General features: G+C 49.2%; 4 protein-coding genes and 2 pseudogenes across 4 annotated transcripts in view; 2 read left to right on the top strand and 4 right to left on the bottom strand.

The window, feature by feature from the left end:
- Nucleotides 1-46: 46 nt before the first annotated feature.
- Nucleotides 47-2,046, top strand: CNN02460 (retrotransposable element slacs 132 kda protein (orf2), putative; the record flags this gene model as incomplete). The annotated part of the gene is made up of 1 exon (XM_568729.1): nucleotides 47-2,046. One exon carries the CDS (start codon nucleotides 47-49, stop codon nucleotides 1,910-1,912), a length of 1,866 nt encoding a protein of 621 aa, XP_568729.1. The 3' UTR covers nucleotides 1,913-2,046.
- A 1,461-nt stretch (nucleotides 2,047-3,507) lies between these two features.
- Nucleotides 3,508-4,909, bottom strand: CNN02455 (hypothetical protein). Its single transcript, XM_024658906.1, has 4 exons — nucleotides 4,842-4,909; nucleotides 4,685-4,747; nucleotides 3,717-4,621; nucleotides 3,508-3,657 (listed from the first exon to the last, which is right to left on the bottom strand). The coding sequence occupies exon 3, from the start codon at nucleotides 4,570-4,572 to the stop codon at nucleotides 3,775-3,777; it is 798 nt and encodes a 265-aa protein (XP_024514718.1). The 5' UTR covers nucleotides 4,573-4,621; nucleotides 4,685-4,747; nucleotides 4,842-4,909; the 3' UTR covers nucleotides 3,508-3,657; nucleotides 3,717-3,774.
- A 1-nt stretch (nucleotide 4,910) lies between these two features.
- On the bottom strand, nucleotides 4,911-6,755 carry CNN02450 (annotated as a pseudogene).
- A 278-nt stretch (nucleotides 6,756-7,033) lies between these two features.
- On the top strand, nucleotides 7,034-9,261 carry CNN02440 (hypothetical protein). Its single transcript, XM_568728.2, has 3 exons — nucleotides 7,034-7,667; nucleotides 7,723-8,800; nucleotides 8,855-9,261. The coding sequence occupies exons 1-3, from the start codon at nucleotides 7,101-7,103 to the stop codon at nucleotides 9,148-9,150; spliced, it is 1,941 nt and encodes a 646-aa protein (XP_568728.2). The 5' UTR covers nucleotides 7,034-7,100; the 3' UTR covers nucleotides 9,151-9,261.
- A 472-nt stretch (nucleotides 9,262-9,733) lies between these two features.
- On the bottom strand, nucleotides 9,734-11,334 carry CNN02430 (annotated as a pseudogene).
- An 804-nt stretch (nucleotides 11,335-12,138) lies between these two features.
- CNN02420 (receptor, putative) overlaps nucleotides 12,139-12,534 on the bottom strand; it is a 2,680-nt gene continuing 2,284 nt past the window's right edge. Inside the window, exon 10 of the mRNA XM_568727.2 lies at nucleotides 12,139-12,534. This exon is cut by the window's right edge and continues 44 nt beyond it. Within this exon, the coding sequence (XP_568727.1) occupies nucleotides 12,297-12,534 (238 nt within the window). The 3' untranslated portion in view covers nucleotides 12,139-12,296.

Genomic DNA, 12,534 nt, shown 5'->3' with positions numbered 1-12,534 from the left:
GACTCCTCTGCGCCGCCATCGCCAACACACCGCCCCTGGTCGCTCTATGCTCCGCACTTCTCGTCTCATCCCCTTGAAGAAGGACGATGGCTCTATCCGACCTATCGCTGTTGGTGAACTTATCTATCGGCTGTGTGCGAAAGCTCTCATCATCTCGCATTTCCAACCCGACTTCCTCCTCCCGTTCCAGCTCGGGGTCAAGTCAATCGGTGGTGTAGAGCCGATCGTGAGGCTGACAGAGAGAGTCTTGGAGGGTTCTGCCGGCGCTGAGTTCTCCTTTTTAGCCTCGCTCGATGCTTCTAACGCTTTCAACCGTGTAGATAGGGCCGAGATGGCAGCGGCGGTCAAGACCCATGCGCCGACGCTTTGGAGGACCTGCAAATGGGCCTATGGCGACTCATCCGACCTCGTGTGTGGCGACAAAGTCCTTCAATCCTCTCAAGGCGTTCGACAGGGTGACCCTTTCGGCCCTCTCTTCTTCTCGATCACCCTCCGACCAACCTTGAATGCCCTCAGCCAATCGTTAGGTCCATCAACGCAAGCGCTCGCTTACCTCGATGACATCTACCTCTTCTCAAACGACTCACAAGTCCTCAGCAAAACTACCCAATTCCTCGCCGACAAGCAGCACATCATCAAGCTCAATGAAAAGAAATGCAAGTTAATCAGCTTCGATGAGATCAGGCAGGAGGGCTTCAAGATGCTAGGGACGATGGTAGGTGGTAAGGAGAAGCGGGCGGAGTTTCTGGAAGGCAGGATTCGGAAGGAAATGGCAAAGGTGGGCAAGCTCAAGGATCTTCCGCATCAACACGCGCTCCTTCTATTACGGTTCTGCATCCAGCAAAATCTACGACACCTACAGAGAAGCCTACGCTCCGACGACCTTGTAGACCTATGGGAGAGGCTGGACACGATGCTATGGGAGGAAGTGAAAAGGATGAGGATGAGGCAGCGAGAGGATACGGTGGAAGAGGAGGCTCTGGGGAGATCGTTGACGAAGCTACCAGCGCGACTGGGCGGACTAGGTCTACTTTCCTTCAAAGATGTAGCCCCCCTTGCTTACCGCTCGGCAGCCGAGGCCTCCGACACTCTCCTCGATAACCTAGGTCTCCTTTCTTCGCCAGAGGAACCTCCAACTCCGATCCCCCAACGAACTCGATGCGCAGAACTCTGGGAATCGCAACAGGAAGCCATCCTACATAATCTCGGCGACACTGAACGCAAGCGACTCACCGAGAATGCCTCCAGACTCGGCCGAAGYTGGTTATCAGTCATCCCTTACCTTCAGCCCCTGCGCCTTTCCAACGTCGAGATTGCCTCGGGTCTCCACGACCGCACCCTGGTCGGCTCCTCGATACCTGTCTGTCGCTTCTGTGGGTCGGACTCACCTTTGGGTCACGACGAGCTTTGCCGCGCCCGCAACCCCTGGACCCAGCGCCGGCACAATGCCATCAACCGCGTCATCTATCAACACCTCAAACAAATCCAAGGTGCCACGGTTGAGATTGAGCCCCACACGCTGTCGGGACAAAGGAGAAACGACCTTCGGGTCAGAGGTTCCAGCGCGCTGGCCTTCACTGACTACGACCTGAAGGTTTACTCCCTCGGGGACCGAGACGCGAGGAGCACAGCCACCCCCAGCACCCCCAACAGCAAACTGGCCGAMTTCTGCTTGGACCGGTGCGTGAACTGGCTCGACAAGGTGGGTCAGGTCGTCTCYAAGAACGCTCCGAAAGTCACYGGTGGGGTCTTTAAACCGATCATCCTTTCCACTGGTGGCYTGATGAGCAGGAGCACAGCAGACGAATGGAAGGAGTGGAGGGAGGCGATGCCGGTGGGGGGGTTCGAGAAAATGGAGAAAMGGATTGGTGTCGAGTTAGTAAAGGCRAGGGCKAGGACGCTGGTCTTGTGAGGAAGAGGAGGTTGGATTATTTTTTCTTTTCTTTAAAAATGTTGTTTATTTAAGTAGTTTCTTTAATTCGGGCAACCCACACGACAACCCAATAAATTAAACAACGAAAAAATGCAACCTCTATAACCCCCTAGCCCATCAACCTTTTACTATGCATATCCAAGTAATACTAGTACCGCTCGATAGAGGAAAACTCACACTAAAAAAGTTGTATGCACTGGAGACCGTGAAATGAATATATCTCACAAGGTCGGGCCCCTTGCGTGCTGGAAAAGGCTCCAGGTATAAAAAAACGTCGATAGCTCAACAACGGCTCCACAGATTTGAATGAAACAAAGCCGAGCATGTAGGGAAAATAAACCTGTATCGAATGGTATAAATGCGATGTGGGGCAAGTCCATATTCAGGCAGAAAAGAGCGGAATTGATTTAAATTGATTTAGAGCATGAACCGTCAGTATGCATGCATGAACAATGCATGAAATGAGCTGTCCAAGAGGTCAAGAATATTTTCATCAAATGGGACCGTGGTAAGAGGCGGTATGCAGCCATAGTGTGATCAAATGATTCCAATGCATCATGTGGCATAAACAATGCAGCGTTGTCGTCGTTGTTGGAAAGAAAGAAAAGTGTATGCATAGAGGCAAGCTATGAGCAATGCGCACGGAAGGACGCGCGCGGAGGAAGAAAAAGGAGGTGATCTCTCTCGCCCTGTCCTCTCACCGTAGCCAATCTCTCTTGGGGTGTCCTCGGCCTCAACCGCACTCTCTCGGGGTGTCCTGAAGGCCTCTCTTGCCTGTTCGCCTGCTTTTCGTCTCACGGTCGCAAACTCTCTTGCCTGTTCCATCATTTCGTGCAACTCTCTTGGGGTGTCCTAGGAACGCTCTCTTACCCTGTCCCCAGCGACGACAATGAACAGCCTCCCACCATAGCGTTCATTTACGTAACTCTCTTCCCCTGTCCTCGGCCATCACCGCAACTCTCTTGCCTGTTCCATCATTTCGCGCAACTCTCTTGGGGTGTCCTAGGAACGCTCTCTTACCCTGTCCTCGGCGATGACCACGGACGGCCTCCCACCGTAGCGCTCCTTTACGTAACTCTCTTCCCCTGTCCCCGAACTCTCTTGCCTGTCCTCGGTGATCGCCGCGACGCGTCTCGGAGCTTTTTCATGCATGGCAATCGCAGGCTACCGAAGGCAGCCGGCGGCTATAGGCCCGAAACTCTCGGAACATGTACCGAGAGCTCAGACTATCACTAGACGCGAGAAGCACCGTCACACCCTGTGCCCCCAACGGCAAGCTGGCCGACTTCTGCTTGGACCGGTGCGTGAACTGGCTCGACAAGGTGGGTCAGGTCGTCTCGAAGAACGCTCCGAAGGTCACTGGTGGGGTTTTTAAACCAATCATCCTTTCCACTGGTGGCTTGATGAGCAGGAGCACAACAGACGATTGGAAGGACTGGAGGGAGGCGATGCCGGTGGGGGGGTTCGAGAAGATGGAGAAGAGAATTGGTGTCGAGCTAGTAAAGGCAAGGGCGAGGACGCTGGTCTTATGAGGAAGAGGAGGTTGGATTATTTTTTCTTTTCTTTAAAAAGTTGTTTATTTAAGTAGTTTCTTTCATTCGGGTAACACACACGACAACCCAATAAATTAAACAACGAAAAATGCAACCTCTATAACCCCTAGTTCCTTAGGTTAGGGGCCAATGTGTGCCCTGCTGAGCCTCTTTGTATAGCTGTAGGTCATTCTGTGACAAGGCAGATAAGTGACGGAGCCTTATACTGACAAGCAACTAGTGAAACTTACTCATGTAATGTTTGAGGTGTCTCTCTTATAGTGCCCATGTCTATCAGAACTTTCTTGATTATACAGCTCTCATGACGCATTCAATCCTGACGACCCTTGGGGCAATATTCCCTGCCTCCTCAAACAAGTTCCCTCCGTTAAGTTCGCGTTTGCATTGAAAACTATGCTTTGGCGATTCGGCAAATGGGGCTCCATATGTTAGGCTCGTGACACTTCTTCTGTTAATCCTCTTCTCTTCTTCGTTCCTTACAGCAGTAAAGAATGGTGTTTTGTAATTCAGTTCCACAAGGCGGGCTCTGAAACCTACGTCTCCCAAGCAAAGCCACTCAGCAAATATCTCATTGCCCCTCACCTTGCCTGAATAATGGCCTCGTAAATGAACATTTGAGTTCACAATGGTGAATTTCCTCAAGACGTATCTAGGAGACATTGCAGTATTCCATGAATCGACATCCTTCACCTGACGACGTAAGCTGGCCATTAGTTCTCTTCTTTCATTCTTTGGCAGGTCAGAAAGAAGTTTGAAAGGAGGATGTCTCGGCACATCATTAAGTGTTGGATCTCCATCAGGCTCTTGATCAGAGCCTTCACTTGGGTGATAGGATGAGCCGAGACTCAAAACTTCGTCGAAGGGCTGAGGGGAGCCGAAAGATCCATGTAAAGAAGATGCTAACGAGTTTGAGGTTGACTCGAGTTGGACTGAGATGCATGGGCTTGCTGAAAGTGACAGGGCATGCTCGGTGCAACTGGAGACACTGGTGAGGCCGCAGGTGTCGGAGAGGTGCGAGAAGGTACTCTTAGTCTTTTGATAGGTCGTGGCGGAACGATGACTACACATCAGCGCTTGGTGTTGCATAGAGAAGTTAATTTCTGAGCCGTTGACATATTGAGAATAGCGCAGAAACCTGGGAGATGAATGTGTCAATGTATGGTCTTGTCTGCAGAGTTATTATCTTGTATATACTCACGGATGGAGTCGCAAAAGATGCCAGTTCCTTTTTTAGATGAGCGTGTTTCAGAATGGATGGCTGCTGCAGAGAGGATAGGTCAGCAAATCCATTGTCACATTACAAAGGTTCGATGTCTCCGAGGTGGATTCTTGCAGTTGTTTTTATGCTTACATACACTTGAGATACACTTGAGGTGGAGACTGGAGCGAGTTAGAGAGCTGTGTTAACTTATTTGAAGGTGTACAGGCAATACATGGAGTAGATGTATGATAAATGGGAAGATAATGTATGGATGTGGATGAGAAATGGAGCTGTGAAGTGTGAACGCAAGGAAGGATATTGCAAACTATTTGTATGCTTACAGAGGCTCGAGCGGTGGAGATTGGAGTGCGTTTAGAGAGCTGAGTACTGTAATTGCTTTGAGAGACTACTTGCTTGATGAGACGAGGCTTGTTGAGGATATAAGTGTATTCGTGGGAACAATGCAAATGGTTGTTTCGTTTGATGTTTGGTTTTGATGTCCGAGTGATACGCGCAGAACTCCACAGCGTATCCTAAATCTTTTAGGGTCAAACGCGTCTAATGACAGTGTCAGCTTTTGCTATCGTATCGACATAAGAGACCTTACAGAAATTCCCTACAAGAGATATGTCGTAACCTTCCATTGCGCAACAGGAAGATATAAGAACGGACCACAATATCCCTTTGCGGTAGAGTTTACAGCCCTGCCACAAGGTCATGTTATGTTCCTCGTCTGCAATAATGAGATTAGCAGTGCGTCCGTACTTGAGTTCACTTTCAAAATATTGACTCACCAGTCGCTACAGCGGCATTGGTAAACATGTTTGTGGTGCTGTGGAGCTTTTCATTTTGCTCCACGTCTTGAGTCTTCAGCTCTTCTGAAGAGAGACTTAGACTTAGACTTAGACTTATACCGGTTACGCCAACCATGGTGCTCGATGTTTACTATATTGCCGAACTTTCAACCTTGGAAAGAGTTTGAACTATTCGAAACAAAATGGACATCAATGAGTTCTATTCATGTTGTTTTCAAGAAGACTTACCGATCTTTGTTGTTTTCAAGAAGACTTACCGATCTTCCGGAATTGGGCCCCATGCTTCATGTCGAAAGTAACCAGTAATAGAAGTCACACTCTTTCTGAAGGAGGGCCCGCGGGGCCCGACCGTGGAGAACACGAGTCACAAGACAGGCTAAATAGATGATTTACATGGATGCCGGCGGCAGTCACACATTGATTGACCATTTGGCCGACGGTCCCTCAAAGCTCACTCCCCTTCTTTCTCCTTCCTGCTCCAGAACCCTGCTCCATCATCCTTGTGATCCAGCATAGTGTCTGACATTCCAAGATCTCTTGAGCGCAGATATGAGAGGGACGAGATAATGGTAGGCGGCTGGAGGCGAATAGATGAGAAGCCAAGCTGCCATATGGGGCCAGCAAATAAGAGGAAAACCTGCAAGATGATTGTCCTTACATCCGAGATCTCACGCATCATCCCGCACATTTTCCTACACCTTCCTTTCCCCCCGATGTAGGTGTGCAAAAAGAGGTCCCGTAATTGGCAAAGAGTAGCAAGTGAATGGAAGCTAGATTGCCACAATCTCGGCGGGCATGACGAATGCGCAAAGCCCAAAAGCACTTACAGCCAATGTCCCCAGCATGCATTTGAGCGCTTCATCATACATTTGGACCTTTCTCGAGAGATTGTGAAGAAGAACAAGTCCCAGGTGACGAAGGATAAGATTGAATTATAACTACATTTAACAGTATCAGCAGGTGTCACAAGTATGCGGACGTCAATGATACGCACATACAAGAACTTATGGGTGCATGCACGGCATCCCATGCTTGGGAATGTGCGGATTATACGTCGCATTTAGGTCAACAACCAGAGGGCAAAAGATATACATAGAGACCTGGAGGAGCAATCATTATTAGCAAAGACGACCTCATCAAACGAATTATACTTGCGCTGTGGCTTTTCCGATATGCATCCATCCTGTCTTTGTATAGTGTCGATAGTTATGATCTAAGGAGATGTCGGCAGTGTAGAATTTATAGTCGCTTGCTGTTGTTGTACCAATATATGATATGAGCCGATGGAGAATAAAGATGAGAAACACGAAAGCTGCCGATCCAAGAGGCACCATGGCAGGCCCAGTCGAGACATCGAGAATCGAGATGGGTGCGTCAACAATTACTTACGTAAGTAGGGATATTTGTAAGGGGAGGAACGGGGAGGTGGCCGGCGGTGATGTGACTCGCCACCGGTCCAACACGTTGCGCGGAACGAATCTACAATCGATAACTCAACTTCTTGTTCTTCCTTCCCGCCTTCTCTTCCCAGTCCTCATCGTTTTGCCCATTCAATCCTTTATTACTCTCTCACTTTTTCTCCACCCTCCACTTCCACAATGACCTCGCCCGATACACAGGAACGAGAATGCGCGTCGACACGAGGTGCGGCACCAGCTCAACTTAGCTCAGACTCGCGCCTGACTTCATTATCCCCCGCCTCTGCTTCCGACTCACCTTTATCTTCGTTCCCCTCATCACATCAAACACTCCCCGAACATTCAAAATCCCCTCGTGACGATCCCATTGCATACGGCGGCCACCCTAAAAACAAAGACCGACCATATCCTCTCTCTCTCGTCCCCTTTGACCTCAGCGAACCTTATGAGGTCTCCGAATACCTTACTATCCGCCCCTACGATAAGGTGTGCCGAGTTGACTATCTGGGCCAATCCTGGGCCAATGGGTACAGGGACGGGATGATCGTTGATGAGCAAAGGTTCGACGACGGGCATGTTCGTCGCTATCTTGATCGGTTCATCCAAGAGAACCAGGAGATGATGGCTACCACGTTCTCACATCAAGCAAATTTGAAAACGGTCTTCTACGACAATGATGACAAAGAATGGACGAAGCTAGATCTAGTGGATGTGTACAGACGGCGGACGGGGAAAGTTCTGGGAGTCGTGAGTCATGGCATGTGCAAAAGGTGACACAATGCTTATTACGCGTTCAACATAGCCCTCTCAATCGCAAGACACCGCCGAATCAAGAATTGATGGTGCCACTACTCCGGACGCCTCTCTCATCGGCAGTGTAAATGATCCTAGCTCTCCCTCGGGCTGGAAAGAAATGCTTTACGCAGTCATCGAAGTGAAGTGGATGCAATTAGCGGATCTTCTTACCGGCGAGGCTAAAAGTCAAACCGACGAGAAAGCTCTTAGTTACCTCCGCCAGGAAGGCGTGTTTCAAACTATGTGGTATGTCATCTTGGGCTACGCCATTTCGCGCTGCATCTTCGGTCTCTCTATAGTCAACGAATACTTTTATCGGGTTGTGTATCTCTATCGAGACTCGACCCCGGACATTCCCGTACTTGCCCTAGAGGCAGATAACGAGTTTTTGGAGAAAGTCAGACGACATTTTGGACATATGCCAGATGATTACTCTGTCGAGGAACTCGCGGAGCTGCAAGACTTTTGGTCGTCGCCTCCCAATTGTCTGATCAGCGACCGTGCCAACGCCGCGTTGAATAAAGAGGCGAGGTATCACCTCGATGCGACCATCCTTTTGTTTCTTGCTCATGCAGCGGCACTTCCAATACAACGCTTCCTCAACGACCTGCCCCTCCCTTTTGCTCATCATGTTCCTGTTGATGCGACCGCTCATTCAGCCGCCGACATGAGGTTGAAAGGATTAGAGGCTGGGCGCAGGCGACACAGTCTTCATTCGACCAAGAGGAACAAGCGCACATTGGCGGCTTTGCATGATGAAGAGAAAGGTGAAGAGGACAAGCCAGGGGACGACAAGCCGCCTGGCAAGGATAATGATGGCTCACAAGGCGGAAATTCCGGCTTTGGGGGCGATAATTCTCGTGGGGGAGGGTCTGGTTCTGGCGGAGGGTCTCGTCCTGGTGAAGGGTCTCGTCCTGGCGGCAGGGGTATAGGCGGAGGCTCCTCTTCTCGTCGTGCTGAGGCGTTTGACAGTCGAACGTCTACGGCGCCGCAAGAGTTCAGGAAGGACCTGGAGAGGCTATCTGCTCCTGAGGAAATGTTGGACATGAAGACGTCCATCATGGCCTCCCTCCTCTCCAATGACCGTGAGCACCTTGTTAATCTTCCACGTTGAAGTTACGCTTACGAATCTATTGTAGGTGCCAACTGCTCTAGGGCTCTCTCCTCTATCGACAGTGACTCCTCTGGACAGTTGGACTCGTCGTTTGACACGTCCTTCGACTCCAATAAGGGAGCTCTTGTCCTTGACGATCTTCCCGACAATCCCCCCCAAATAGTTAACAAGTCCGACCCTGTCGATATCGACCTTGAAGATATCGATCCAGAGTCGGGCGAGCTTACGTTGGCGGCCTTTAAGGACCGCCTAACGATGCTCGGGGTTCGGGTGAAGCTGGTGACTCGGGACCAGATGGACGTCTTGTTGGCCCGAGGATGAAGGGACAGCTTCGGCTGTTGAGTGGGCGGATAGAGGAGAGTGGGATAATTTTTTTTGTTGTCATATTGGAAGTTGTAAATCGGATAGACATTATTATCTTGTAGAGATATGTTACGTGTATGTCATACAATCATATGTCCTAGAGGACTCCAAGAGTAGATTACGATTACAAAGATGTCTAGTGGTAAGTAGGCCAGTCCGCAGGAGCCGTCACCGCTGCCACATTCTCCGCGATAGCCGTACTGAGTTCTAAACAGTATGAGCAGAGACAACGGGAAGAGCCAGAGAAGAATGCGTCTTCCAAATCGCGGTTTCTTATCGATATGGCCTTCACACTGTAGCGGAATTGAATGCACAATAGCGGTTACAATCGTACATATCACCTCCAAGCTGCTGTTATAGAAAGACGGCAGCGGTAAGTAGTGAAGATGGTACGTAACGTAAAAAAGAACCGGATTCAAGTTACTAGTCAGTCTCGTTTCTGGCACGAGTTACAAGACCCTTCTATGTTAAGCCATTTAGCAAGTCTAATCATGAGCTTGGTAGATGAAATTGGCGACACGTATACGGTTTAGATGAAAAAGCAGTAACAACGATGTCGCATATCCGTTTTAGCTTCCTACATCTCATCTATTTCACAAGGACCTTCGACACTTATTACTTGCCATTTCCCGATCTATTGTCCAGCAGTCCCCACCAATTTGGCAGTCTCGCTCGGCCCTTCCTTCCTCACCTTATCAACCCACCCCTGCACCACCCTGCTCTCCTCCCATTGCATTCTCTCACTCTCAATCTTCCCATCCCTAATACACCTCGCAACCTCATCAGCTTCATATGTCATCCCATTGTTCCCATCGTGAAGAGGGTGGTGATGAGTGGTAGAGGAAGTGATAGTACCGGGGAAGCGGGAGGGGCGGGGGTGGATGTAGAATGTCTCGGGTTGGTAAGGGGGGTCTACATAGGAAGAAAGAGGGGGAGGGAAGCATAAGTTAGCACGAGGGAAGGGGAGAGAAATGAGGGTCGGAGAGAGTGAACGTACAGACAATAACCAAATCCCCTTCCTCACATTGCAAAACCGCGGTCGAATCCTTCTGTCCCGCATTATCCAAATCGGCCATCAACATTCCCTGGCAAAGCCCCTTCCACTCCACCAACCACCTCGAATTGATATCTACTCCAGAACAAGGGTATATAGTTTGATGGGTGAAGAGTACCTTGGGGTTTTTATCGGTGTTGATAATGTGGCCGTGGACGAGGAGCATGGCCCAGACCGATGGGTAGGCAGACATATCAAGGAGCGAGCCACCGCCGAGAGCTGGGTTGACCATTTGCTGGAGTCGGGCGAGGCTGATATGGTATCAGATTAGTAATGATTATGGATTGTTAGACAGGGATAAGAAAGCGTACCGTCTATGTCCCAGTCCATGGAGAAATCGGCAAAAAAACGCTTGGGTTTCCCGAGAATACCGGACTTGATGACTTCTTCAACGGCGTAGGCGATGGGTTGGAATCGAGTCCACACAGCTCTACGACGTTACTCATCAGCATACATGCTTACAAAGGAAAAGACGGAAGAGGTAAAAGTAGAAGGAGGCAAAAGACAAATGACTCACTCCATAAATATTTTGTTTTTCCTTAGCAATCTTGATCAACTCGTCCAGCTCTTCGATTTCGAATAAGCAGGCTTCTCGAGGACGTGTTTACCAGCCAACAGAACGTCTTTTGCGTTACGGTGGTGGAGGACATGTGGGGTACCTACGTAGACGGCTGTAACGTCCTACTTGTGAGAGCAGTACGTCAATATGCCTTATCATAGCATTTAAGATGATCCCAGATTGCGTACAAAATCGTTGTATATTTCCTCGTAAGTGCCCCTCGGCTTGGCACCATCGAGAACACCATTCTTCACTCCCCAAGCCCATGATTTCCCCTCGGAGCTTTCCTTGAGCTTGTCAATGAACAATTGAGCGGAATAGACGGAGCAGGAGCCGACAGCGGCGATCTTGGGTAGTTGACATTTTTAATGTTATGGCAGGCCGGGTCGACGACAAGGTCGTGGGCAAATGCAGTGGAGATGCCACCAGTAGAGATGATACCCAAGTTGAGAGTGAATGGTGCCATTGTACGTGTCTATGTGTAAATAAGATGGGCGTGTGAGAATAAGATTCTCAACGGGAAGTGGTATGATAAATAATTTAGATGGGAAGATATCCATCTCCTGGGCGACTTTCGTCTCCAGCCGAGAGCTTCTTCCAATAAAGCCTTACGTAACACGTCATCGTTATCAGTGTCTCCATCTTTGTTCCTAGGCTCCGTCCGCTCCATATACGGGTAACGTTTACATCTCATTTTACTGCATATGTTGGTATGTACACACTCCTACGTTGCATAGCTATCGAATGGTACCGACGCCCCAAGCATGATTATCTCAAACATACGCACCAGGGCCGCTTTATCTGAAGGCTACGCCTTTTATATCTTCCTCAGCTCGTAGAGCTGACTCATCTTCGATCTTCCTCACACTTTCCCTGTACCCTCCGCTCGGATCTCTTCTCCTCTCCCCTTCTTCCCTCCCTCTCTCTCCTCTCGGCGTCCCAAAACTACTTCCCTTTCTTCCTCTCGTCCTCCTCCTTTTCTTCCTCCTACTCCCGTTCCTCTGTATCCTTACAGTATCAAAAAAAAACATCTTCAGATTTGGCTAGGAAGCAGCAAACTTACTTTCCAGCATGGATCGCTGTGATTACTAATATTAGTTACGAACAGCATGTAGAATGAGCTATACATAATGCCAAGAGTGCTGTATGAAATGATACGCAGCCTTTATGTGATCATTCTATCCATTGGAGAGAACTGTCCAAAAAAGTGTACGCTTAAGAGATCAGCGACGACGACGCAAAGCACGGGGAAAAAAAGGATCGGCTGCTGTAAGAAATAATGTCTCCTGAATTACTTCAATGAAGCATTTAATCGCTATATCCATAATCAATGTTGAGAATCAACCATTCATGCATGGCTGCGCGGATTGAGATAATGAGAACGTAGATGCTAATGATACATTACTAGTATGAAGACCCTACCCCAACTTGATAAGATGCCACTATAACTGCGAAGCTCGGAAAAGAAGGGGAGCATAAAACAACACCTCTTTAAACTTCAGAATCATCGACCTTTTCCTGATGCTGGATCTGGTCGGCGACCTTGTCCAAACCAATCTGGGCTGCAATACGCTCTCGTCGTGCTCGGTCCTCAACACCAGAATCGTCGTTGAAGACGTTGTCGATCTCTTCGAGAGAGAGACCCTTGAGTTCGGGAAGGATGAATATGGAGAAAAAGAAGCCGACAATACAGAAGCACATGAAGACGATGTAGGTCTTATAGCCAATG

The sequence above is a fragment of the Cryptococcus neoformans genome (assembly GCF_000091045.1).
Source record: "Cryptococcus neoformans var. neoformans JEC21 chromosome 14 sequence".
Lineage (NCBI taxonomy): Eukaryota > Fungi > Basidiomycota > Tremellomycetes > Tremellales > Cryptococcaceae > Cryptococcus > Cryptococcus deneoformans.
Note: the sequence above shows the minus strand (reverse complement) of the source record. Positions and strands in the feature narration are given on the sequence as shown.